At 35.8% G+C, this 24,946-nt stretch overlaps 3 protein-coding genes, 1 long non-coding RNA gene and 2 other non-coding genes across 7 annotated transcripts; all 6 read left to right on the forward strand.

The window, feature by feature from the left end:
- Positions 1-480: 480 nt before the first annotated feature.
- On the forward strand, positions 481-1,260 carry LOC133730498 (uncharacterized). Its single transcript, XM_062158076.1, has one exon. The coding sequence runs from the start codon at positions 481-483 to the stop codon at positions 1,258-1,260; it is 780 nt and encodes a 259-aa protein (XP_062014060.1).
- A 779-nt stretch (positions 1,261-2,039) lies between these two features.
- LOC133732740 (FBD-associated F-box protein At4g10400-like) lies at positions 2,040-5,052 on the forward strand. Of its 2 annotated transcripts, none has more exons than XM_062160323.1 (4): positions 2,040-2,598; positions 2,997-3,933; positions 4,335-4,481; positions 4,558-5,052. In XM_062160323.1, exons 2-4 carry the CDS (start codon positions 3,004-3,006, stop codon positions 4,846-4,848), a joined length of 1,368 nt encoding a protein of 455 aa, XP_062016307.1. In that variant the 5' UTR covers positions 2,040-2,598; positions 2,997-3,003; the 3' UTR covers positions 4,849-5,052. The 2 variants fall into 2 exon arrangements, with proteins under 2 accessions (XP_062016307.1, XP_062016308.1); XM_062160324.1 differs by lacking the exon at positions 2,040-2,598 and having other exon boundaries at positions 3,214-3,382; positions 3,469-3,933.
- A 5,898-nt stretch (positions 5,053-10,950) lies between these two features.
- On the forward strand, positions 10,951-17,708 carry LOC133730499 (uncharacterized). The gene is made up of 9 exons (XM_062158077.1): positions 10,951-11,132; positions 11,326-11,438; positions 12,969-13,058; positions 13,194-13,241; positions 13,695-13,742; positions 14,134-14,463; positions 14,601-15,956; positions 16,146-17,561; positions 17,671-17,708. The coding sequence occupies exons 2-9, from the start codon at positions 11,375-11,377 to the stop codon at positions 17,706-17,708; spliced, it is 3,390 nt and encodes a 1,129-aa protein (XP_062014061.1). The 5' UTR covers positions 10,951-11,132; positions 11,326-11,374.
- Positions 17,709-22,144: 4,436 nt separating this feature from the next.
- Positions 22,145-24,280, forward strand: LOC133728235 (uncharacterized). Its single transcript, XR_009855693.1, has 3 exons — positions 22,145-22,521; positions 23,279-23,398; positions 23,565-24,280. It is a non-coding gene; the product is annotated as an uncharacterized LOC133728235 (long non-coding RNA).
- Positions 23,823-23,884, forward strand: LOC133734930 (small nucleolar RNA snoR101). Its single transcript, XR_009858676.1, has one exon. It is a non-coding gene; the product is annotated as a small nucleolar RNA snoR101 (small nucleolar RNA).
- LOC133734934 (small nucleolar RNA snoR101) lies at positions 24,039-24,100 on the forward strand. The gene has a single exon (XR_009858680.1). It is a non-coding gene; the product is annotated as a small nucleolar RNA snoR101 (small nucleolar RNA).
- Positions 24,281-24,946: the final 666 nt, after the last annotated feature.

A 24,946-nucleotide genomic window follows, 5' to 3' on the forward strand; every position in this document is an offset into this window, starting at 1 on the left:
ATATCCACACCAACCATCCTACCTAGGCCAGCCAATTCTGAGTTCGAACTTGTCTCAGATCTCATCAATGAGGACACACGAGAATGGCTCCCCGCATTGGTTCACTCTATCTTTCCACCACATATTGCTGCCAAGGTATTATGTATACCATTGAGTCAGAGAACATGTCAAGATAGACTTATCTGGAGCTTGGAGAAAAAAGGCTTTTACTCTATAAAATCTGCTTATTGGATAGCTCGTGAACAAGTGCTACAGAATGTCTTGACCTCTACGTCAAATGGTGACCCATTTGAAGTGCTTTGGAAAAAAATATGGAGAGCAAAAATTCCTGGCAAAGTCCAAGTATGCATTTGGAGGGCATCCCATAATTTACTACCAACCAGAGAAAGGTTACTCCTCAAGGGGTATCAAGGGGAGGTGACATGCGTACTATGTAAGCACAGAGTGGAGGACACATCACACTTATTTTGTAAGTGCCCTATGACCAAAGCCATCTTATGTGCTCCTCCTTTTAACTTGCAGAGTACTCTTCTTCCATCTATTAATTTCAAGGAGTGGATGTTAGAAAGGGCTGTACAGTTACAACCGGATTTGTTTGCTAAATTGCTAATGATTATCCATGGAGTTTGGAGGAACAGAAACAGTACATTGTGGCAAAATAAAACACAAACAGCGCAAGATTTGATGTTGAGCAGTTTTACATGGTTAGAAGAGTTCCATGCGGTCCATGCCATTCCCAACAGAGAAAGTAAGTTGCAGCAGAAAGCATGGAGACCTGCTGCACAAGGAAGCCTTACGTTGAATGTTGACGCGGCTTTCCTTCCTGATCAACACCACGGTGGCATAGGGGGAGTGCTTAGAGACTGCCAAGGGCGATTTATAGCAGCCTTTGCACGTCCCATCCCTTATACTGCTTCTCCAAAACAGTGTGAAATGTTAGCAATACGTGAAGGGCTGGATCTGCTACTTTCCCTTCAGCAGAAAAATGTGGTTCTTCAAAGTGATTGTGCAGAAGCTATTACAGAGATTCAGAGTCCAGATCACAGCTGCTTAGCTAATGGAGGTCTCATTGATGATATAAAACAGGTCTGGCACCAACTCGAAGGAATTCAATTAATTCATACTCCTAGAAGCTGCAATGGGGTTGCGCACCAACTTGCTGCACTAGGTTTTGAAGCAAGTCATGCTTCTGTTTGGTTGTATCAAGTACCAGCGTGCTTACTTGATGTTCTCCACCATGATTGTAATAAGCTCAATTGAGCAGCTTATCTTATAAAATGCCTTTGATTCAAAAAGAAAAAAAAAAATTCAAACGTGCCCTACATAAATGGTTATTGTTACCCATTATTTCTTTTAATACATTAACACTCAATTTCCATAAAAAGAATAATAAATGAAATTCGATTCTAGTTATTCTAATATTAACCCAATTCACAGCCCCTTTTAACCACTTGGGCTACCCAAAAACAATCGACAAGATCTCTTAAAGAAAAGAATCCTTTGGCCAAAAAAAAAGAAAGGATCCTAAATATTAGGGCTGGGCATAAACCGAGCCGGAAGTGCAAAACCGGCCGAACCGCCCCGGAAAACCGGCTCGGGGACCGAACCGGACGGAATACGGTGAAAAAAGTCAGTTTTCCGAACCGGACCGGATTTTTCCGGTTCGGGACCGGGTTCAGTCTTTGAACCGACCGGATTAAAACCGAACCGGCCGAATAATTAAATATTTAATTTTTATTTAAATTTATATAATTTATATATAAATTAATACTTTTTTAATGGTTGTGGAGTTTTCATTGGTTGAAATCAGGTTACACATGGACCTAATGCACCTGATTCCTCTCAATAAAAAAAAAACCCTAACTCTAAAGTCAAACTTTGAGGCTATCTCTCTCACGTCGCTCTCATCTCTCTCACGTCGCTTTCATCTCTCTCTCATCTCTCTCACGTTGCTCTCACCTGTCTCATCTCTCTCCTCTCTCATCTCTCTTGTATATCTCTCATCTCTCTCAGACTCATACTCATACTTGGGACGACGACTTCGACCCTCTCATCTCATATCTCTCAGACTCTCATACTGAGGACGACGACCAACGTCGATCAACGCCGACCAACGCAGATCAATGCCGCCTACCAACGACTGCCGATCAACCGAAACCGAACCGGGCCGACCTGAAAATTCGGGTCACCCGATTTTTTCGGCCCAGCCGTTTAAGATTCAGTTTCCGGTCCAAAAATTAAGTCCACCGAAGAATGCGGATCGGATGCGGTTTTGGCCCATAACCGACCCGGGCCGACCCGCGCCCACCCCTACTAAATATGCTCAGTTTCTATTTTACCAAATACCAGTTGGTAATGTTTAGGCGCCTTTACCGTATTCTTCTTAAACCATAAACCCTTTATGATATTTCGGTCCCTAAAACTCAGAGAAGGAAGGAGTTCTTGAATTTCTGTAGTCGCATCTTCGAGTTTCAGGCGTTAATTTCACAACAACTGAAACCCTAAGCAACCCAAATGCTCCGGATGGCTTGAATGCAGACACCGACTTCTTCGAATCTCTCTGCAAATTACCAACATCTTCATTTCACATCAGTTCAGGTAAATTTTCCTCCTTTCATATTCCTTTTACACGTACAGCTTTAATTTCAACCAAGAAATGGGTTTTAATTGCAGACCCTGTTTCTGATTTCAATAAATTTGAGCTGATAATGATTGGGTTTATATGGGTAGGTAGAAATGGGTTGGAGTTACATTTGATGCTTATGTTAATTTTAACCGAGGTAGTGATGATACTGAGGGGTAGTTAGAAATGGGTTCGATTTCCATTGGTTCTTGAGTTTATATATAACTTTGGCAATGGTACTGATAGTTAAAAATGGGTTCTTTTTCATTTGCACTTGATGTTAATTTTTACTAAGGTGGTGCTGATTGGGTAGTTAGAATTGGCTTTGATTTCCATTTGATCTTGATTTTATATGTAACTTTGGTAATGATAGGTTATAAATGGTTTCTATGGAAAACCCTCGAGCAAGAAACCAAGATAGGATCAGTGAATTACCAGGTGAACTTGTTCATCACATATTCTCCTTCCTTCCGATGGTAGATGCTGTCAGAACCACCATTTTGTCTAAAAGGTGGAAGAAAGTGTGGAGAGAGCTTAAGAATCTAGACTTTGACAGCAAAAGGGAATTTCGGAAGTATAAAGGTGGTCCTCATTTTGCAACGTTTGTCAGCCGTGTACTCTACTTTCGTGATGCATTAGACATACAAAAATTCCGTCTTAACATTTCCTGTCCCAAGTGTTTACCTTGCATTGCGGATTGGATTTGCACTGCTGTTTGGCGTAATGTTGTTGAGCTTGATCTTCGTATTAGATTTGAAGGTGGGGAGGAAAATTTTATGTTTCCTGAGTGCATCTTTCGGTGCAAAACCCTTGAGGTTTTGAAACTGACTCTGACATTCTGGCAGATCACCTGTGATCCTCCTACATCAGGCTCTTTCCCAAGTCTCAAGTTCCTCCACGTATCAGTTTCTGAACCTGACCAGGAAGTAATGCAGAAGCTTTTCTCTTGCTGCCCTGTACTTGAAGGTTTGACTATAGATGGAACCATTGACGGTGACAGTCGTAGTGGTAAGTACAGTTTTATGATCTCTGCTCCGGAACTGACGACATTGAGAATAGATTTGGAAAATATATGGGAGTTTCTCGATGTTTCTATAGATGCCCCAAAGCTTGAAAACCTTGATCTCAAGCGGCTTGGTTTGACCAATTGTTTTCTAATGGGGAGTGCAAAATCCCTAGTCAATGCCAATATTGCTTTCAGAGAATACTTCAAAATAGTAGGACAGCTTGATCTTTCTAACTTTGCAATGGCACTTCTGGATCAAGTTTCTGATGTTAAATCTCTATCCCTTTCGGCTCATTACTTGGAGGTGAGTATATCCCATCTTTTGTTTGTTTACAATACATTTGGTTCCGAATACTCTAGGAGAAAGAAATAATTTTCTTTCCCCTTGAAGTTGGACAGTTGAAGGAATGAATGATAGGCATCAGTTTTTAATTACTAATTTTGTTTTTATATAAAACTGAAATAAAAGCTTCATTATTCACTTCTAAATGCACATTAGGAAGATTTGTGCACTCTCCTTTTTGGACATCCAAATTATATGACACTTCCATATGTCTTACTATTCATTGATTCATTCATTCTAATCTGTTTGTTACCCATACTTATGCTTGTTCTTGGTAATGTATGATTTGATCTAGTATATTGTGCAACTTTTTAATTTCCGCACAAGTTTTTGTCTAATCGATACTTGTATCTTTCCCCAAGGATTTGCATCTCCCTAAGGATTGGCATCCCCCTCTTTTTCGTAATGTGAACCAATTGAGGCTGGCTTTTTGGGATCCCAGTTGCTGGGAATTGCTAGCTGTTTTTCTCAACAGTGCACCTAGTCTCGAAGATCTTGTCTTAGAAGATGTAAGTTCTGTTTCCATAAACTGCAACTTTATACCAAGGTGCCTCTTCTAAAAGTTGATTCTTTTTTCATGATCAGAGAGCTGAAGGTCACTCCGAATTTGCAGAGCTTCACTGGAATCCACCAAGTAATGTGCCTATTTGTTTGTCATCACATCTGAGGACTATCTCCTTGAAGGGATTCAAGGGATTGCCAGTTGAGATGGAAATGATAAGGTATCTGTTGAAGAATGGTCATCTGTTGAGTAAGATGACGATTTCTACAGGTCTTCATCTTTTGTATCCGGAACAGGAGGAGTTATACACGGAGTTTATGATGTTTCATAGGGCAACAACATGCCATTTCGAGTTTATGCAGATGCATGTTTAGGTTTTACAAGAATTTTAGTTCATGTCCTGTGTTTAGAAGCATTGGTAATTGAAGCTATATGATTGTAGATAAAAATCTGTTGCAGTAAAGCCTAAACGCAGAAATATGTTTGGCTCTCTTGCAAAATGCAGAAAAGCCTGTGTTTGAAACTACTTCTGGTTGTGTCTTAGTAAATACTCCAGTATTATATGACCTATCAACCTTTGCTCCCAAAGGCATAGCTACACACGGGCTCGAGTGGGCTACAGCGCACCCCAAATTTTGAAAAAACATTACTTAATAGCTTAATTTTAGTTTAACAAATTAAATATTAAAAACTAGCCCACCCCAAATTTTTATACTTAGCCCATATATTATTAAACTTGGTACATATATTATCTTTTTTCTTTTTTTAGTCACATATATATTATTTCTTTTCTTGAAGTATTTGATTTGATTTTATTTTCTATTCTACTTTAAAAGACATAGTCCCATAAAAAGATCTTTTTTATTTAAGTAATTAGGTCAAATTTTTTTTCTCTTTTTTCTCTCACTGTTTCTCCAAAATCAATAAGTCCCAGTCTCCCAGACGTTTGGTGTTCTGTCCAATCTGTCGACCAACGTTCTCCCTCTTGACCTCTTCACTCTTCAGGTAGAAGCTCATCCTCTATTTCTCTTGGTTATATGATCTTTTGCACATCTTATTTTTTTAATTTATATGCTTTTTGTTTTTAGTTCACAATTGCTTAATCAGTTAATCAAATCCATGAGTCCCATCGCACTATTGGCCTATTGCTACTGTATCAATATACTATAATATTAGCTTTCTGACTTTGTTTGAAAGGCGTAGATGTTTTGCGGTGTTGGTATATTAGGTATATATACATATATAATTAACCCCAAGGCAACTTCAAAGGCTTTGAATCAAAGCGGTGTATATTAGGTATATATACATATATAATTAACCCCAGGACATCTTCAAAGGCTTTGAATCAAAGCCGTGTATATTAGGTATACATACATATATAATTAACCCCAGGGCAACTTCAAAGGCTTTGAATCAAAGCGGTGTATATTAGGTATATATACATATATAATTAACCCCAGGACATCTTCAAAGGCTTTGAATCAAAGCCGTGTATATTAGGTATACATACATATATAATTAACCCGCTTGCTTGCTTTCACCAAAAACCCTAAAAGATTCAACCTAGGTATATATATAAAAAAATTTATTGACCAAGTGATCAACGTTTGACTGGAGTCATTATTATTGGATTCTTTATCATTTTCTTAGATTGTATTTTTCTTTTTCAATTAAGGTTTGGGATTATAGATTTGTTTGTTTTTGCTGATCAATAATTAAATATTTTGCTTCTATTCAAGAGCGTAGGATGCAATTTGAGTAGGTATGTTCTTTTTGTCTTAGACTTTGTTTTCGAACTTCTATCAAATGTTATAATGTTAATTTCTTTTAATTAGTTAACTATTTGATTGTTTGATATGTGTTTAATCTAAGATGTGGTTTGTAAAACTTAAAAAAAAAAATGACAAGAATTAGTAAACTTTTATTAAAAAAATTTTAGCCCACCCCATTCTGAAATCTTAGCTCCGCCATTGTTTGCTCCTACCTCTTTCTATTTACTGTACTCTTTTCTTCAGTTGCCTTATTATATATATTTTTTTTATCTTTTGTTTCTTATTTATGTGGCCTTTGTTTTTTCTTTTTCTCTGCGTTCTAATTTCCTTTGAACTGCATGTGTAGTTTTTTACTCATAAGGTGGTCATTTATGCCTCCCCAAGGCACGAGTTAAGAATGAGAGCAGCATATTTGTAAAATACAAACTGCATATCTTAAGAGTTTGAAAGTTTTACCCAGAAATTGAAAGCATCCAATATTCCAATTCAAGAGTGGAAAAATATGAAATTCCATTTTCTTTATGCTCAGACGTTGAGAACAGGTGCTACTTGCTAGTATAAATAGGTTACATTTTAAATGTATTGGGAATGGGCGGTGTCCGTGGTCATTGTTTCGAGTGGAGAAGGAGATGAGCCCACCTTCAGTTGTTTGTGTTGGCATCAAGAGAAACATGAACAAACATAGCCACTTGTTCAACTTGTGTCTTTGGGCAAATCTGGACTGAGAGGAACAACTGAGAGTCGAAGGGTGTCTTATAGGCCAATAAGAGTACCAGCCGCACATGCAACAAAAATTGATAAGGGGAGCTTAAATTGCAGACCTTAGAATAGATTGTTTAACATTCGATCAAGAGATGCCCTAGCTAGTTGTGCTCAGTACCGGAATAACAATTCTTTCTCTGCAACATATGAGCACACTGTCTGAACACGGAGGCTTTTTTAATTTTGATATGAGAAGTGGTACTGTCCATCCGCATGAACTCCGCAGCCTATTTGCATCTTATGTGACCAAAAGATATCAACATGTAGCAACTTTAATTTTTTATACAATGAAAAGTTAACCAGAAAATACAGGAAAAGGGAGACAACAAAACTTCTCCCACCATCGAACCTTTGTCTCCATCGAATATCAGTTGGAATGGTCTGAATGGTTCAATACAAACTGCAGTTTCAAAATTGCAGAATCTTATTAATATGACCTTACAAGGCAACAATCTCACCAGTATCACTATTGCCTGAATGAGTTCTTTGTTGGAACCTCGGGTTGCACAAAATCACTTGAGAGGTTCAATACCATTTGGGATATCAGTTGGAATGGTCGGAATGGTTCAGCACCAACATGTACTGCAGTTTCAAACTCGTAGAATCTTGGGTCACATGAACTTAAAAGGCAACAATCTCAGCAGTATCCCCAACACTACTGCCTCAATGAGTTCTTTGTTGGAACCTCAAGTTGGGCAAAATCATTTGAGTGGCAACAATCTTATTAACATGAACTTACAAGGCAACAATCAGCAGTATCCCCAACATTATCAATGAATTAAAAGCTCAAAAAGCGAAAATCTGGCCTGAAATTGAGTGTGTTTCAATGGTTAGGCGATGAGGCTGCTGAGGCGTCGACCAAGGCGTGAAAGGCGATGCCCAAGGCGCCAAAGGCGTACTCGCAGCCACAAATGAAAAATGACGTCGTTTTGAAACGGATTAGGTTTAAAGCCTTTCTAGGTCACGACCCCAAAGTAATTGAGTGTTGGAGAGCCGATTTTAGCCCTCTCTCATCCAAAAGGTAGCAAATTTGATCCCTAACCCAGAGTTCGAGTTAGGAGTTCGATTTCGATTCGCAGCAGTCAATTTGAAGGTATTGGAGTTCGATTTGCAGCAGGCCATTTGAAGGTATTGGAGTTCGATTAGCAACAGGCCATTTGAAGGTATGATTCCAATTGATTCCATTATAAATCTTGAAATAGTGTTTGAACCAAGGCTATATTTTTCTGGGTTTGAGTTGTTCCCGTCTAGACAGTCATATATGTATCTGGGTCTGAGTAAATGTGCCTTACTTTTGGGCATCATTTGTTGATGGGTTGATTGCATAGTAAGGAACTTTTAAGTAATATGTAATTTGGTGATTTAAGTTGTATGTAATCTGGTGCGTTCGTCAAATATAATCTACTGAAGCTTTGTCCAGCAACCCCATTAATTTGGTTGCAGTAGTTTGAGATTTGATTTGTTATCAAAAAGCTGTCCAACCGTGAAGGCTCGGGGAGTGGCTTGAAAATGGGGTTTAAAGGATCCTCTTAAGGAAGGGGTTCTTCTCCAGCAGCCTTTTGAGCCATGTTCTCGGTCTTTCTCTTTTGAAGTAGTAGTTGGAAGATATTGAGGCAATTTGACTTTTTTTATTATTCTTTGCCATTGATAATTGGACTCCCTTGTGTAGATAACTATAGGTATTGGTGATTTGGTGTATGGTAATGCATCAGAATGATGAAAGTTGATGCTCTCATAGAGAGTCAGTGATGATATGAATCGGAGCTGAACTAGGTTTACTATATTGAGGCCAAGTAGTATATGATTGTCTCTTGTGTTAATTGATCTGCCGTCATTATAATAATTGTGTTAATTGAGTGTTAATTGATATGCTGCCCCAAAATAGTATATGATTGTCTCTTGTGTATAATACCAATTGTGATCTCCTAGTTGATGAGGATGATGATTTCCAAGCATGAAGTAAATTTCAACAATTGTTCTTTATCTTTGGTCTTTCAACTATCTTTGATATCATTTTATGTTGGTGATTTTGTTGAATCATATGGTTCTAGTACTTTATTTATTATGAGTGAATGACAATTAATAATGTTCTTTTGGTTACTCTTAATGTGGTATATATAAGAGTAATAATTACATCAATATAGGTCTTTTATATGTAAGGCTTACGCCTTACACCTCAAGGCGAACGCCTTCTTGAGGCTCACTGAAAAACGCCTCGGCCTACGCCTCAGCTTTTTAAAACATTGAACACTATTGCCTCAATGACTTCTTTGTTGGAACCTCATTCACTTAGAGTGGTGAAATTCCAAGGATGACAAAATCTTTGCAGATTGCTTTCAACGGCAACCTTTTTAAAGGACCAATCCCGAATATTCTTTCCGAGCTCACTGCTTCAGGAACTTTGTATCTCTCTAATAACAAGCTCTCAGGTCAGATACCCTTATTTTTAAGGGATCAATTCTTGGGTCATGGTCAATATATCCGGAAGGGTTATTATCACAAATGGTACCTGAACTTATCATCTATCTTATCGATGGTACCTGAACTTCAATTTTGATCACAATCAGTACCTGAACTTTTCGATTTCATTTCAAATGGTACCTATCACTAACTTCCGTTAATGTTCCGTACTGGTTATGATCAACATTGAAGTTCAGGTACCATTTGAAATAAAATAGAAAAGTTCAGGTACTGGTTATGATCAACATTGAAGTTCAGGTATCATCGATAAGATAGAGGATAAGTTCAGGTACCATTTGTGATAATTGCCTAGCCTTATCCGGAAATAAGATGCCAACATCAGGGAAGAAAGGAAGATGATGACATAATTTCAAAATTGTGGAACTGATGAAAAAAGAAATCCCTCAACAATGCCTGATTTCCTCCTGGACAGCAGGAACACAATCAAAAGAGGTTCCTCGACCCCAACAATAGAGGGAGCACCAATCTTTCAATTGTAATTTCATGCATGTCTCTTAGATTACTAAATTTTTCAACATTAGGATATGCCTAACGAACATCACATTTTCTCTAAAGCTTACGGAGACCCTGTAATTTACTCTGTATTAAGCAAAGACAAATCGAAAGCTGAACGCAATGTATATATCAAATTCAGATTATATCACAAATTCAAAAGCAAGATTTCATCCCGTCTTTTTCTTTTCAAGTATCTTGAAATCTAGAATTTACGTGTGATTCAATTAGGAATTTAGGATTGTTCCAGAGTTGGGCAAAGAAGATTGGTTGATTTTACCTCATGGCACTTCATCTATTAGCCTTGATGTTAGCATTTCCCTTCCACTCCATTATTGCTCACAGCTATCACAACTCACTACTCTCTTGTGTCGCTCTCCACTCTACTATGTAATTAGTTAGGTATGGATATTGAAAATATGAATTTCTCCTTCCAATTTCAAAAAGTTAGAGAAGAGGCCCAGGCCCAGTGGGCCTTATCCTTCATCTCACTATTGAAACTGAGGTTAACAATTTTGGCAAATAGTTTATCCATTTTTGTAAGTACATTTGCTATACAAATGTGTTTGAGAAAAGAGTGATTCTATTCATACCTCTAAATTACTATTTGGATTTTTTTTTTTTCAAGTAACATTTGGTTTTAGTCAACACATATAAAATGACTAATTAGGACACATACAAATAAAGAGGAAAAAAAAATTCTCTTCTTTGACAAAATCCTAACTTGTTTCTTGAGAACTGATCATAGTATATTCTTTTCCCAATTGTTATATCACCAACATTCAATATGCAATAGAACACAATTATATTATACATATATAAAAGTAAAATGAGAATGGTACTGTTCAATGAATAGTACTACAGTGATTTTCCGGATTTGCCCCCAAAAGAGATAGACATCAATCCTCCTCTAAAAAAGAAAAATATCTCGCTATATGCGTCTCAACATCATCAGAGCCCCAAAACAGTGAACCGATCCTTCTACACGAATCCCTTAACAGTAAACCGATCCTTCTCAATATTTGCCCCCCAAAACGCTTTTGGATCTCTCTCAGAGCGAAGAGTACTGCTTTGGTTTGTTTGTTGATCCACAGTTATTAGCGCAGAGAGGAGCTGTTGCTTGCGATTTGCGAATTTGGATTTGGATCAAGGTAATTGTGGTCAGATAATCGGGGTTTTGCTTTTGTTCCTTCTTTCCAATTGTCTTTGACTATGTCTTTCTTTTCCAGTTGTTTGCTTTTGATTCGTCATCCGCAAAGTAATTAGGTGGGCGAATTCTGGGTTTTTACCGACGATTGTTCAATTTTTTTTTTTTTTTTTCATGCATGTTGTTCTTTTGTGCAGGAATAGATTCGGCGAAGAGGACCTTTGCTTCGATTTTAAGGCTTGCAATATGTCTGTGATTTTTTGCTCTATTTATGCTCATTTAGGATTCTTAAAAGATTTCTTAAAACAAGGTGATGGAGAAGACCTATTTCTTAATATACCCTTCAATTTTAAGGCTTGCAATAGGTTGTGATTTTTTGCTCTATTTCTGCTCATTTAACCAATGGTTTTTTTTTTCATATTCTATTGTTTCATGATGATTTTTTTGTTGTTACATAATGAACTGAGTTTTGCTAATGGCTTCAGCGTCTGTGTGATTTGGTTTGTTGTGTATTCAATGAATTACCATGTCCTAAAGGCTTAACTTCTGCCATTTTTGTTGGAAAGAGCTGTTAGAGCAGTTTAGTGTCTTTTTATGCAGAACTTGGACCAGGGAATTTTGCTGTTGTCTCCTTATCTACCATTTGATTTTTTTTCGTTCTATATACGACTTGGGCCATAGAAATGGAAAATGCTCATATTAAGTTTGATTGTTCAGTGCTTAAGGTAGCGGTGATATGCTTGCTATCAAAAATAATTGAATTTTAACAATCATAGAGTTGATTGATTTGCCTTTACACCATATATTTGATTGCTGGCTCAATGGTACCCAGAGTTGATTTTAGCAAAAAGTGTGAAAAAAAATAAAATTGATATGCTCTGTATGTTTAGGCAAATTATATATTTGGTTGTTTCGGAGTATTTATGGTTTTGGGGTTATCAGTAGTACATGGTTTTGGGGTTACCAGTGAGTGCATTGGTGCTTTGGAAAGGGAGCATGGAATCCAGGAAAAGCTGTTTGGTTATGGTGGTTAATAGAGAGCAGGGATAGCTATGGACTTTTGTGGTGGAATTGTGTAGTGGTTCTGTATTTGGTTTTGTAGGATCACAAGGTAGTTCAAGTGCAAGCAAAGGTAGTTCTGTATTTAAACTCTTATAAGGGGTAATTACTTATTCACAAATTTTTAACTTCGAGGAGAGATAACCTATAATGGTTATAAGATGAACGAGTTTGTTCCTTAGAAGACATTAGTTTTCATTTGGTTTGGAAATAGATATCTACATTGAGATTAAAAATCAAACGGAAGTCAATCCTTTTGAGTTTTTTGATGTGCTTTTGATATTTGTCTTAGGTTTTTTGATGGAGATTATCTGGAATATTCTTGGGTCATGTGTTGGGAAAAAGGAGTACTATATTGTTTAGATTTTGGATTCTGGTTTGTGCATGATGCAATGTTGCACACCTGGTATTGAGCACTGAAGATAAGTTGTAGGTGTGTGTGGATTAATATCTTTTATTTGCTGTATTGTTTTGTCTGAAATTCTATAGATGCACATCGAATTTAATTACACGAATCTTAAGTGGTGTATAGTTTTTGTTAGGTTGCTCAGAGATTGGCAAATACTTTTCAAGCTTAGAGCTAAATTACGCAGTCAAATTTTAAGTGTAATTCACTGTATTGCTGGATGATAATAGCTTTTCATTTTATCAATTTTTACTTTTAGATCAGTGACAGAGTGTTATTGATGCTTTTGCTTATAGAAACTCTGTATTAAAGTTAATGTTGGTATTTTCATAATTAATTTCAGGTTTTTATTATTGTTTTCTTTGGCTTTTGCAGATTCTATGCGAAAGAGTTTACGCGTCATTCTGCTGCCACTGTTCCTCTGTCTATTGGTTAATGCTATCTTGATTTGTTACTCTTATTCAGGTATAAATCCTACAGTTTTATTAGCTTGGTTGTTGGTTTCGTCTGCATTCATTATTTCCTTTTGTGTATTCAGTTTATAGTTTGTATAACCGTTATAGTGTCGAATTCTCTAAATTCTGTTATTTCATTCTACAGATTCTGGGAACAGTGTGCTGGCAAATTGTTTAACTGTTTTAAATTCAGGTATAGATTTTAGAACAATGTGAATTGCATATACTCTTATTACAATGAACATTCAAAACTTATTTGTAGGAATGGTTGGTTTTTGTATAGAGTATGGTTAGGGGTATAATTTGAACTTTAGTATAGACAAGTTGAAATATATTCATTCATCGATAATCCTTAGCAGCTCAAGTTTAAAAAGTTTTGTAACCCAATTTACAGATTTTAGTTTTGTATCGTACAATTCTTAAGATCTTTTGATATCCTGCACTTTTTTTTTTTTTTTTAACGTCAAAAGTAATACTGCTTTCCTTTACCACATTTTTTGTATCTGCCCCACCGTTTACATTTTGAAATCAATGTACTTTCCTTCATCAAAAGCAATTTTAAAGGACAGCAACAAACTTCGTCTATCAATTGAAGGACCTTTGTATTTTTTGTTTGTGAATTAAACACTTCTTTTTCATTTTGCAGATTTCAGGAATAGTCTGCTGTCAAATTGTCCAACTGTTTCAGATCCCGGTATGGATTTTTAACCAATGTGGATTAATTACATTTACTTCATTGCTTCCGTGGTTTCTAGCTGATCAGATTTTGATGATTTTAGGTTAGAGACTGAAATTTTAATAATTTTGTATGAGATGTATGATTGTTTAATTTCTGTATCTGTGTAGATGTGAAGAAATGAAAGTCTTGACAAATCCAAGTCACTTCTATTTATCTTAAATAGTCATTAAAAATGGTTGGTTTGAAAGTAATATGGGATGTGACAATTTTAAACTGTGTTAGCCAAAATTGTATATATGGTGAACATTTTGTGTCAACTCGGTAAGCTTTCAGTCTCTATTGACCAAATTGAATACAACTTGAGATGCTATACTATTGAATTTGACAGTCAAACTTTTGTTTGCAGCTATGACGCGTCGGCAAAGAAGAGTTACAGGAGATGTGCATTTACAGTGTGTGAAAAATTCTGGTGCTACCCCTCGGCAGAGAAAAATTAGAAGAAATGTGTCCTTGCAAAGCACTGAAAATATTGCAGACGAAGTTTGCAGTAGGAAACGAAACAAATATGCGTCCACTGCAAATATCAATCCATATACTAGCACATCCATTACTAAAGAACCTGAAAATGCTGCAAATATCAGTACATATGCAAGCACATCCAATAATAGAGAACCTGAAAATGCAACTTCATGTGGAAACAGTATTGGACAAGCATTCTATCAAAGAAAAAGATGTGGTGCGACTAGATACTTTTCAAATACTTTGTCCAACTCTAAAGTCTAAACATATCAATTTTTTAAATCATCTTCAATATTTATTGTACATGCACGTATACTTTTCAATTAATATGTTTCTTTTGTTTTCCGTGGACAGGAGAAACCTCGGTGTACTCAGATATTGGAGATATGAGTTATGTTTGTATCGACTGCAACGCTTTATTCTGGTTAAATGAATCGAAAAAGCAAGTGTCCAAAAATAACCCCCCAATATATACAAAATGTTGTCAAGAAGGTAGAATCAAACTTGAAGCATCACTTCCTACACCTCCTTTTTTGGAACATTTGCTTGATCCGAATAATGGTCGACATTTTAGAGAAAACATACGAGCTTATAATTCTATGTTTGCATTTACGTCGATGGGAGCTAAAATCGATGAAACAATCAATGATGGATCCGGACCCTACATTTTTAAAATTAGTGGCCAAGTACATCATCTAATGGGTTCTCTCTTACCTATTGAAGGTGAATCTCCGAAATTTGCACAGCTGTATATATATGACACTCATAATGAAGTTGCAAATCGACTACATGCTATTGAAGGTCTCAATCCAGAAATTGTAGGAGACTTGATTAAAATGTTCGATGAAGTCAATGAGTTGGTCAGATTTTTCAGAAATGTCAGAAATAAATATGATGATCATTCTTTACGTTCTTTAAATTTAACTATCTTGGATCATGAAGAAAATCGAGAAAAACAATATGAACAACCAACATGTGATGAAGTTGCTGGTTTAGTGGTTGGTGATATTGGACTTTATGATTTAGACAAAGACATTATAGCAGAGACGCATGATGGACGTTTAGAACGAATATCAAAAATACATCCAAAATATATGTCTCTACAATATCCAATTCTTTTTCCATATGGTGAAGACGGTTATAAAACGGAACTTAAAATGCTACCACCTAAAGGAAACAGGCAATATAAGCGTGAAAAGGTCTCTATGCGAAGCTTTATAGCATATCAAGTTCAAGAAAGATATAATCAGTCAGACACTTTACTAAAAGGTGGCAGATTATTCCAACAATTTTTGGTTGATGCTTACGCAACTATAGAAGAAAGTCGATTGCATTTTTTAAGAAAAAATCAAAGCAGTTTGAGAAGCGATGCTTATAAAGGTGTATGTGATGCTGTATCAAGAGGTGATAATGATGCCCGTAATTTAGGACAAAAAGTGATTTTACCTAGCTCACATACTGGAAGTCCTCGATATATGATGAAAAATTATCAAGATGCTATGGCAATTTGTCGACAATACGGTCATCCTGATTTGTTTATAACTTTCACCTGTAACGTAAAATGGCCTGAAATTTCAAGAGCGTTAGAAAACAAACATGGCTGTAAACCAGAAGACAGACCAGATATAGTATCAAGAGTTTTTAAAATGAAACATGATGATCTTCTTTCATATATCAAATCCGGTAAACCATTCGGAGAAATTGAAGCAGGTAAGTTTTCATCATCTACCGTTTTATATTTACATTTACCTCAGTTATTTCTGTATAATTTTTTAACATATTATAACTTCTCTTTTACTTTTCAACCAACAGATGTTTCTACGATTGAATTTCAAAAAAGACGTCTTCCTCATTCTCACATGTTATTTTGGCTGAAGAAAAACTATAAATGTTTTACAGCAACCGATATTGATTCTATCATTTGTGCTGAATTACCAGATAGAAATACTGATCCATCTTTGTACAAAATTGTTAGTCAATTTATGATTCATGGCCCCTGTGGACAATTAAATTTAAAAGCTCCATGTATGCGAGATGGCAAGTGTTCAAAATTCTTCCCAAAGTCATACAAGGCAAACACCATTTTTGAAACAAATGTTGCACCCATATATAGACGTCGTGATGATGAGACAAAATTTGTGATAAAAAACGGTGTTCAAATCGATAATCGTTTTGTTGTACCTTATAATCGAGATCTTTTGTTAAGATACAACGCTCATATAAATGTTGAATCTTGCTCCCAATCAATGTTAATCAAATATTTGTTCAAATACATTAATAAAGGTCCCGATAGAGCTAGAGTTGGCTTTAAAGAAAATTTAAATGATGAAATTCAAACATATCTTAATTGTCGATACATATCTCCTCCTGAAGCAGTTTGGAGATTATTTGAATATCCTATTCATTCTAGACATCCAGCTGTTGAATTACTGCCAGTGCATATGCCAGGGGAACAAAATATCATCTTCAGTGAGTCTCAATCTCTTGAATCAATCATTTCAAATAAGTCTTCAGAAGATACAATGCTTACAGCGTGGTTTAAAGCAAATGAAAATTACCATGAAGCCAAACCATTAACTTACGCAGAATTTCCATCAAAGTTTGTTTGGGATCACCATAACAAATTATGGACGCCTCGAAAGAAAGGATATTCAATAGGCAGAATAGCTAATGTTTATCCTACATCTGGTGAATTATATTATTTGAGATTACTTTTAAATACACAAAGAGGATGTTCAAATTACACTTCTGTTAGAACTATTGACAATATTGTATATCCTTCATATCAAGATGCATGTCGAGCTATAGGACTATTAGGCGATGATAAAGAATGGTCTGAAGCTCTCACAAATGCTTTGTACACAGCATCATGTTCAGAATTACGCCATCTGTTTGTCACAATCATATTATTTTGTGATGTAGCAAATCCAGAACAACTTTTTAATGCTCACTGGCAACATATGTGTGATGACATTGTATACAAAATCCGGTCAGATTTTACGATGCCAAATTTAATTATACCTGATTCAGAATTGCAAAATTCACTTTTGTTTGAATTAGAACAAATCTTTAACGCATCATCTAGCTCTTTAAAAGATCATAAATTGCCTATGCCGAATGAACACAAAATGCTGGAACTAAAGAACAAATTGTTGAGAGAAGAATTGGACTATGATTGTCTTGCTTTGCAGAAAGAGCATTCAATTTTAGTACCGCAATTAAATGATGACCAAAGAATTATCTATGAAAATGTGATTCAAACAGTTTCTGATAAGAGTTATGGACTTTTTTTCGTATATGGTCATGGAGGAACAGGTAAAACTTTCCTGTGGCATACAATAATCAGTAAATTGCGTTCTGAGGGAAAAATTGTATTAGCAGTGGCTTCATCTGGAATTGCTTCACTATTACTACCAAATGGCAGAACTGCTCATTCCAGATTTAAAATACCTCTTGCTATAACAGAATCTTCAATATGCTCAATAAAAAAGGGAACTCATTTAGCAAAATTGATTGAAAAAGCTGATTTAATCATTTGGGACGAAGCTCCAATGACCAATAAACATTGTTTTGAATCTTTGAACAAGTCCCTTATGGATATATTATCACACCTCTGTCCATCTCAGACTAATGTTCCATTTGGAGGAAAACCTATTATACTTGGTGGAGATTTTAGACAGATATTACCAGTTATTAATGGAGGAACAAAAGCTCAAATAATAGATGCTTCTTTAAATAATTCATATCTATGGCCTTTTTTTAGAATTTTTTATTTAAAAGAAAATATGAAATTATTGAAGAGAGGGCTAAGCATTGAAGAAAAAGAAAGAATATCAAAATTTGCAGAATGGATTTTACAAATCGGTGATGGAAATATTTGTGCTATTCAAGATTCAGATGATAAAGATGCTTCTTGGGTTGAAATTCCAGACGATATGCTTATTCATACTTACAGTGATCCGATTAGCGCAATATTTCTTGCTACTTACCCAGATTTTGATACAAATTACCAAAAATTTGATTACTTAAAAGAACGCGCTATTATTACACCAAAAAATGCTACAGTTAATGATATAAATAATTACGCAATAAATTTATTACCAGGTGACGCAGCCATTTATTTAAGTTCCGACACTATATGTCCGACAACCGAAAATATAGAGAATTTAAATATCTTATATCCTCCAGAATTTCTAAACAGTCTTGAACTAAACGGATTACCATCTCATAAATTAACTTTGAAAAAAGGAATGCCTATTATGTTATTGAGAAATTTAAACCAAACATGTGGTTTATGCAATGGTACGAGATTAGTCATTACCAATTTATTTGATAGAATCATTGAAGCAAAGGTTTTAACTGGCATCAACATTAATCATAAATTTTATATACCTAGAATAGTACTTACAGCATCAGAAAATAAATGGCCATTTGTTTTAAAAAGACGTCAATTTCCAATAAGACCATGTTATGCAATGACAATAAATAAAAGTCAAGGACAGTCTTTGAAACAAGTCGGCTTATATCTTCCAGAACCTGTCTTCACTCATGGACAACTATACGTTGCATTGTCTAGAGTTACATCCAGAGAAGGAATAAAAATTTTAATAAACAATAATAATGAAATACCAAACAATTATACAAAAAATATAGTCTATAAAGATGTTCTCCGGAATCTATGATCTCAAATTCTCAACACTGCATAAAGATTTTATATTGTGAACAGCGGAGGAGTCAATCTTGAAGAGTCTTGGCGCATGCCGACACCAGGTTTGATCTCTGTTTCTTTTTATTCTTGCATGGTTCGTTGCTCTAGAGTTTTGGAGTTGAATTGTGTTGGGTTTAGAGGTGGGAATTCATGTTTATGACAAAATCTGGAACTGCCATTCAGACTTCTTTTCATACAGTAGACTATGGTGCTAAGTTGGTGGATGCCATTGTAGACAAGTACAGAAACCTTTCTTCGCAGGTTTTAGAGACTATTTATAGGATCAATGTTGAGGGTTCAAACTTAACTCCTTTTAGTGACACATTATGGAGACTTTAGGTCCCTGATGTGGAGTATCTTGCTCTGAAATCGGCTGCTAACCTTGACCACTCATGCGCCGAATTATCAGAGTAGAGGTGCAAGTAGGGAGATTACACCGGATAATTTTTATATGATTGACCAAGAGATGGATAAGGATGACTCAACTGTAGGTGGAATGTTTAATATTACATGGAAGTTTTCCAGTGGCTCCGGGTGATGCTGCGCATTTAATTAGGTTGCATTTCTGTGATATTGTTAGCAAATCACTTAACTTGCTGTACTTTGATGTAGATATAAATGGATATGCTGCATACCGGCATGTTGATCTATATATAGGTGATTGCATCCAATAAACTTGCATCTCCTGTCTATAATCATTTCATTACAGATTCGGATGATTTAGGGGTGATATAAGTCAATGTTGGTCCTTCTGTTATATATCAATGAAATCCAATTAATCCATGGTCAGGCACTTTTTTCTACTTCATGTTATATACCGAGGTGACAAGATGCTATATGTTTCAGGTCTTGGGTGCTCTTCTGTGGGATATGGAGCAACCCAAGAGATTGGTCCATTCATAGTGGAAACTGATGACCATGGACTTCGATTTAATAATTACTCATGGAATAAAGGTATGGGCTATGGGACACTGCTTCACACTTTAATCAAATCAGTTAGATTGCAAATATCCTTTTCTGTATACTTGAATATCTCATTTGATTTTGTACCGTTTGGTACTCCATTTTGTGATCACAATGTTGTGCTAATATGTTAAATTAAATGCCTATGATGAAGCAGAGGCCAACATGCTATTCCTGAAATCTCCAGTTGGGGTTGGCTTTTCATACCCCAATACTTCTACTTAATATGATAATCTTGGAGATGCCTTTACAGGTAAGTTACTTAAAAGAGTTTCACTGATTGCTGCACAACTTCTCTAACAGATGTGTTCTCTTTAAAATTAAAGTCAGTACTACTGCTCTATATTCAATTTTACACACATATGCTGAAGCCTAATCAAGATATTAGTAAGATTTTGTAACGTTTTAATATAATTTGTTATTCATTCTATTTACTTGGGTTACTTAATGCAGCCAATGATGCATATGCTTTTCTGTAGAAGTGGTTTCTCAAGTTCCCATCATACAGAACAAGAACCTTCTACATTGCGGGGGACAGTATTTAGCAAGTGAGGTTTTGGCTTTTGGTTCTTGGCCTTCAAAGAGCTTTTGTTATTCTGATGGAAATTATGAGGGAACAGAGGAATTGAAGACCAAAAAACCTCCACCAACATTTTTCCTTTTCAGGCTTCCAAAATTTCTTTACAAGTTCTCAAAACTGACCCTGACCTCAGTTCTTCAACCAACCAAAGTTGTGTGGATAGCATACTAATAGGAAGACCAGATATTTACCAGTCGCTCCAGCACTGCTGCACTCTTCGAGAAATCACCTCACAAAGAATCAAAAAGAGAAAGACCCATGCAATAATTCTGGTACCCTAAACGTTAGCTTTTTCTTTCAAATACGTACTCTGATCAAGTAGAGAATAGACGGATTGATCACTCAAATCACTTTAATTTAATAGTTTCAGCTTCGACCCTAAATTCCAGGCCCCACTGAACCTATTTTTCCAGAAGGAGGGGTTCCCGAATATTGATCCTACTTTCTGTCTATTTTTTGTTCCCAACCAAATAATCCTGAAAAGATTGGCTTTTTTTTTTTTTTTTTTTTTTTTTTTCTATCCCAAATAAATGATACAAAGAGAATGCATTTGTGTACAAGCAATTAGAAATGGCTAAGTAACATATCTGCTACTCTTTTCATATATATTGCAATTCATTTTCCCCAAATGACTGAAATAGTTGGATTAATTTTGTCATCGTTCTTTCCAGGAATTTATGCACTTGCAACTGTCTCGACTGAATTAGATGAGAGAGTTGTAATGAATCAAACCACATATTACTACACCAGCAAGCAATGTCCTTATTCATTGCTTCATAAATATGTTCGGTACCAAGTTTTGGCAAGTAGCTCAGCTGCATCCTAAACACGTATTTTTCTGAGTAAGTTGTGCTTTGCTTTGTATATGGTTAATTGTATTTCTGCTTATGTGCATTAGCAACTCTTATTGCCAGTGATTCTTCAGCTTCCATTGTCTCTATTTTTGACTTTATTGCATTGATGTTTTATGTACAGCACAGATATGACATGGAGGCCATCTACTTCGATGAAGGTGTAACGAACTCAAGACGACACCAACTGGAAACAAGAGCATTGGATGTATAGCTACTCTCTCTATGTTTCTAATATAACAAATTTTGATTAAGTTTTTCCAGTTTGAAACAGCTCCTGGAATTCTCTGTTTTTCCGTTACTTGCTACATATTCAACTGTTATCCATTCTTATTCCCTTCTGCTGCATTCTTACTTTGTCTTGGCTAATTAGGTGACCATTTGTGAGGACTTGATAGCAGTAAATAGAACAAAGAACCAGCTAAAGATGCGGAGTCTGAACTGCTATCGTCGACAAGTTTTTTGCGAAGTTTAACCACTTTTTGTAATATGCACATATACACCTACTTGATTAGCATGTTTTGAAATCTAGCTAAAGTATCCGACTTCAAATAATGTGTAACATATATGTAATTTTGAAATCTGGCTAAAGTACCAGATTTTATAACATGTAAAATAATGTGTAGTTATATATGACTATATGCAATTTTCAAATCTGACTAGAGTACCAGACTTTGGGTCATGTAAAACAATGTCTAATGTGATGTATAACATACTTATATAGTGTACCTAATATTTATATACTGTACCTAATGTTTGTAAATTCAATATCGTCAAATTGAATAATGTTGATAATATACCCGCAGCATCGCGCGGGCTATCTTGCTAGTATATATAAAAGTAAAATGAGAATGGTACTGTTCAATGAACAGTAATACAGTGCCGTGACTCTTTTGCCCTTCCATTCTCTGCCTTTTTACTTGAGTACCTCAGACAGGTGTTCGTCTCCTGTGGGACTCCGCGTGGCTCTGTTTCTTTGCTGCACGAACAGAGAGCATAGAGAGTTCAAGAACGATCGAGAGAGAGAGAGAGAGAGGTGATATTCAGAGGCTTTGCGTCTTTGCTCCAGAGAAGTACAGAGAGGTGAAGAACAACAATAGGGAGAGAAGACCCATTTCAATTCGATCCGTTTCGACTTCCGCTAAGCTACGCTCTCTTTGGTTATGTTTTCAGGTATTTTGACCCATTTCAATTCGATTACTTTCGGTGTTTTTTTTTTCATGTCGTCAGGTTTTTTGATTGATTTTCCGGTTTTGAGCCTTCATGCAGCTGTAATGTTTTGTTGCAGTTTTTTTGTTTTTGTTCAGTCTCGGTTGAATCAGACTTCAAACTTAATTTGTCGTTATAATGTTGAAACCAGCTGTAATGGATTTTGGTATGAGGAAGAGCGTAATGGATTCAGTAGACTTCATGCAGCAATCTACTCCAGAAGCAAGGTAACTCTCTTTGATACATGCTCATACCTATTTGATGGCGTATCCTCCAGAAGCAACGTAATTCTCTTTCCCTATTGGTGACCACTTTTTCCTTATGTTGTCAGAAATGTTCAAGATTTGAATGTTCAAGCTTTGTGAACCTTTTTTAGGTTATGATGGCTGCTTTGGTATAGACTAGGGTTTGAAGATTTCCCAGGGTTATTTCTTTTTTAAGTTAATGATGCTTCTTTAATGTGATTGCAGCTTATCAATAAAAGCATAAGCTAAAACTTTGCAGAACCCTTTAAATGGCTTTCGTGTTGTTTTGGAAGTTTATGGAAGTTTTAATTGGTTCTTTCAATTGGTTATGCTTAATTGACCCAACTATTTGTCATTCTTCATTTTGTAGTCAGTTTCATTTAGTGGACCTATTGCAATGGAAGTATTTAACTTGCATATATGCTTCTGCACATGTTATGTTACACTTCTTAATTAGATCCTTTTTCATTTTCCAGTCATGCATCAAAGTTGCAATGGACTTTGTCTCACCTGAAAATATCGGCGAGTGCTTTCACTTGACAGAAGCATTCCGCACACTTCCGGAAAATCATAGGGCTAAAGCGGACAAATTGGAGGTATATCTTCTTTCACATTATAAGAGACTGTCAATGTGGTAATCAGCATGTTGTTTTTCTTTTTGATACTGTTGTTTTGTTGTAAAGCCTATTTAAACATGCTATCTGCATTCTGAGTCCAATACTTTTCTGTTCCGTTTAATTTCCTCTCTAAATGAAATCACAGGAACTGGGGAGTTTGGTTTCTCTGAAATGGCATTGGCTGAATCATACGCTGAACAAATGGATTTACCAGAGTTAGGTTATGAATATCGAGCCATCGTTGGGATACCTTCAGAGCAGTTTAAACATCTTATCATACATTTGCACTACTTTGAGGATCTGGTACTTACATCTGCACTACATTCAATTTGGAGTTTATAATATTTCCAGGTAAGTTTTTCTAAGTAAAGAGACCAAAGGTTAAAACACTATTGCAGATGATGCTTTACACTTGATCTCTGAACTTTAGGTAAGTTCAATGTTGACAAGCTATTAACTGATGCAATTTTATTTGTATATCTTTTCACACTTTCCTCTTTATTAGTAGCACAGGGGAAAACTGTGAATTTTTCAAAATTTTGTAACATTGTTAAAACACAATTGCATCCTTTCAAAAAAAAAAAAAAAAAAAAAACACTCACACACAATTGCATATGATGGTTTACACTTGATATCTCAACTTGAGGTAAGTTCAATGCTGACAAGCGTTTAACAGGTGCAATTTTCTGTATATATCTATTCATAACTTTGCTCTTTGTGGTTTGAGTACTGTATGTCTCTATGCTGGAAATATAAAAGCAGAGGCAAGGGTTTTTGGGGGGTCAGGGTTGAGCTTATATCTACCCCAGTTTCTTAGCTGTGTTGCTTCACAGGTTTGTCCCACATTTTTCATTCTTTGGTTTTTCCCTTAAAATGTCAATGATCAGACAAGTCTTCCCTCCAGACAAAATTGTTGTGAGATTTTCAGGTTAGATTTCAGGATGTGAACTTTTGCCATGTCTGTTTTGAGGAGAACATGTTCATTTTCATTGTATTACTATCATTTATGGTAGTAAGAAGAAAAACAGAATATGGGTTACTGTAGTTATGAACAGTAACTCCCTTAGGAACAGAGTGTTTCTAATTTCCAAACAGGTAAGAATAGCTTATGAACAGTACTCCGCTTCGGAATAGTGTGCTTCTAATTCTAGACTTCTACTCTGACCTCTATTTTTCTTCTTACAGTTTTTAAGAAAAGTAGAAAGAAAGTTACTTCGAGTCTAACCTCCAAACCTGAGTGAGCATGTTACAATCAATGAATCCACAGATCTTTTATTCGATAGTAAAGAGATCCAAACCTGTTTGTTGCAATATAAGGTCTATAGTTTTAGTGAGGATATGATTATGTAAAGCTTTATCCTTTTTTATTTTTTGGTAGGTTTTGGGATTTGGTTTGTTCATACCTAAGAAGATAAACAAACTGTAATGAACTACTTCTAGATTGTTTGTATAATTCCTTTTTTTTTTTTTTGTTGACACATTTCTTGCATCTTCTGCATGATCAAGTTAACTGGGATTCTGTATGTA

Source organism: Rosa rugosa, chromosome 2, assembly GCF_958449725.1.
Source record: "Rosa rugosa chromosome 2, drRosRugo1.1, whole genome shotgun sequence".
Taxonomy (NCBI): Eukaryota; Viridiplantae; Streptophyta; class Magnoliopsida; order Rosales; family Rosaceae; genus Rosa; species Rosa rugosa.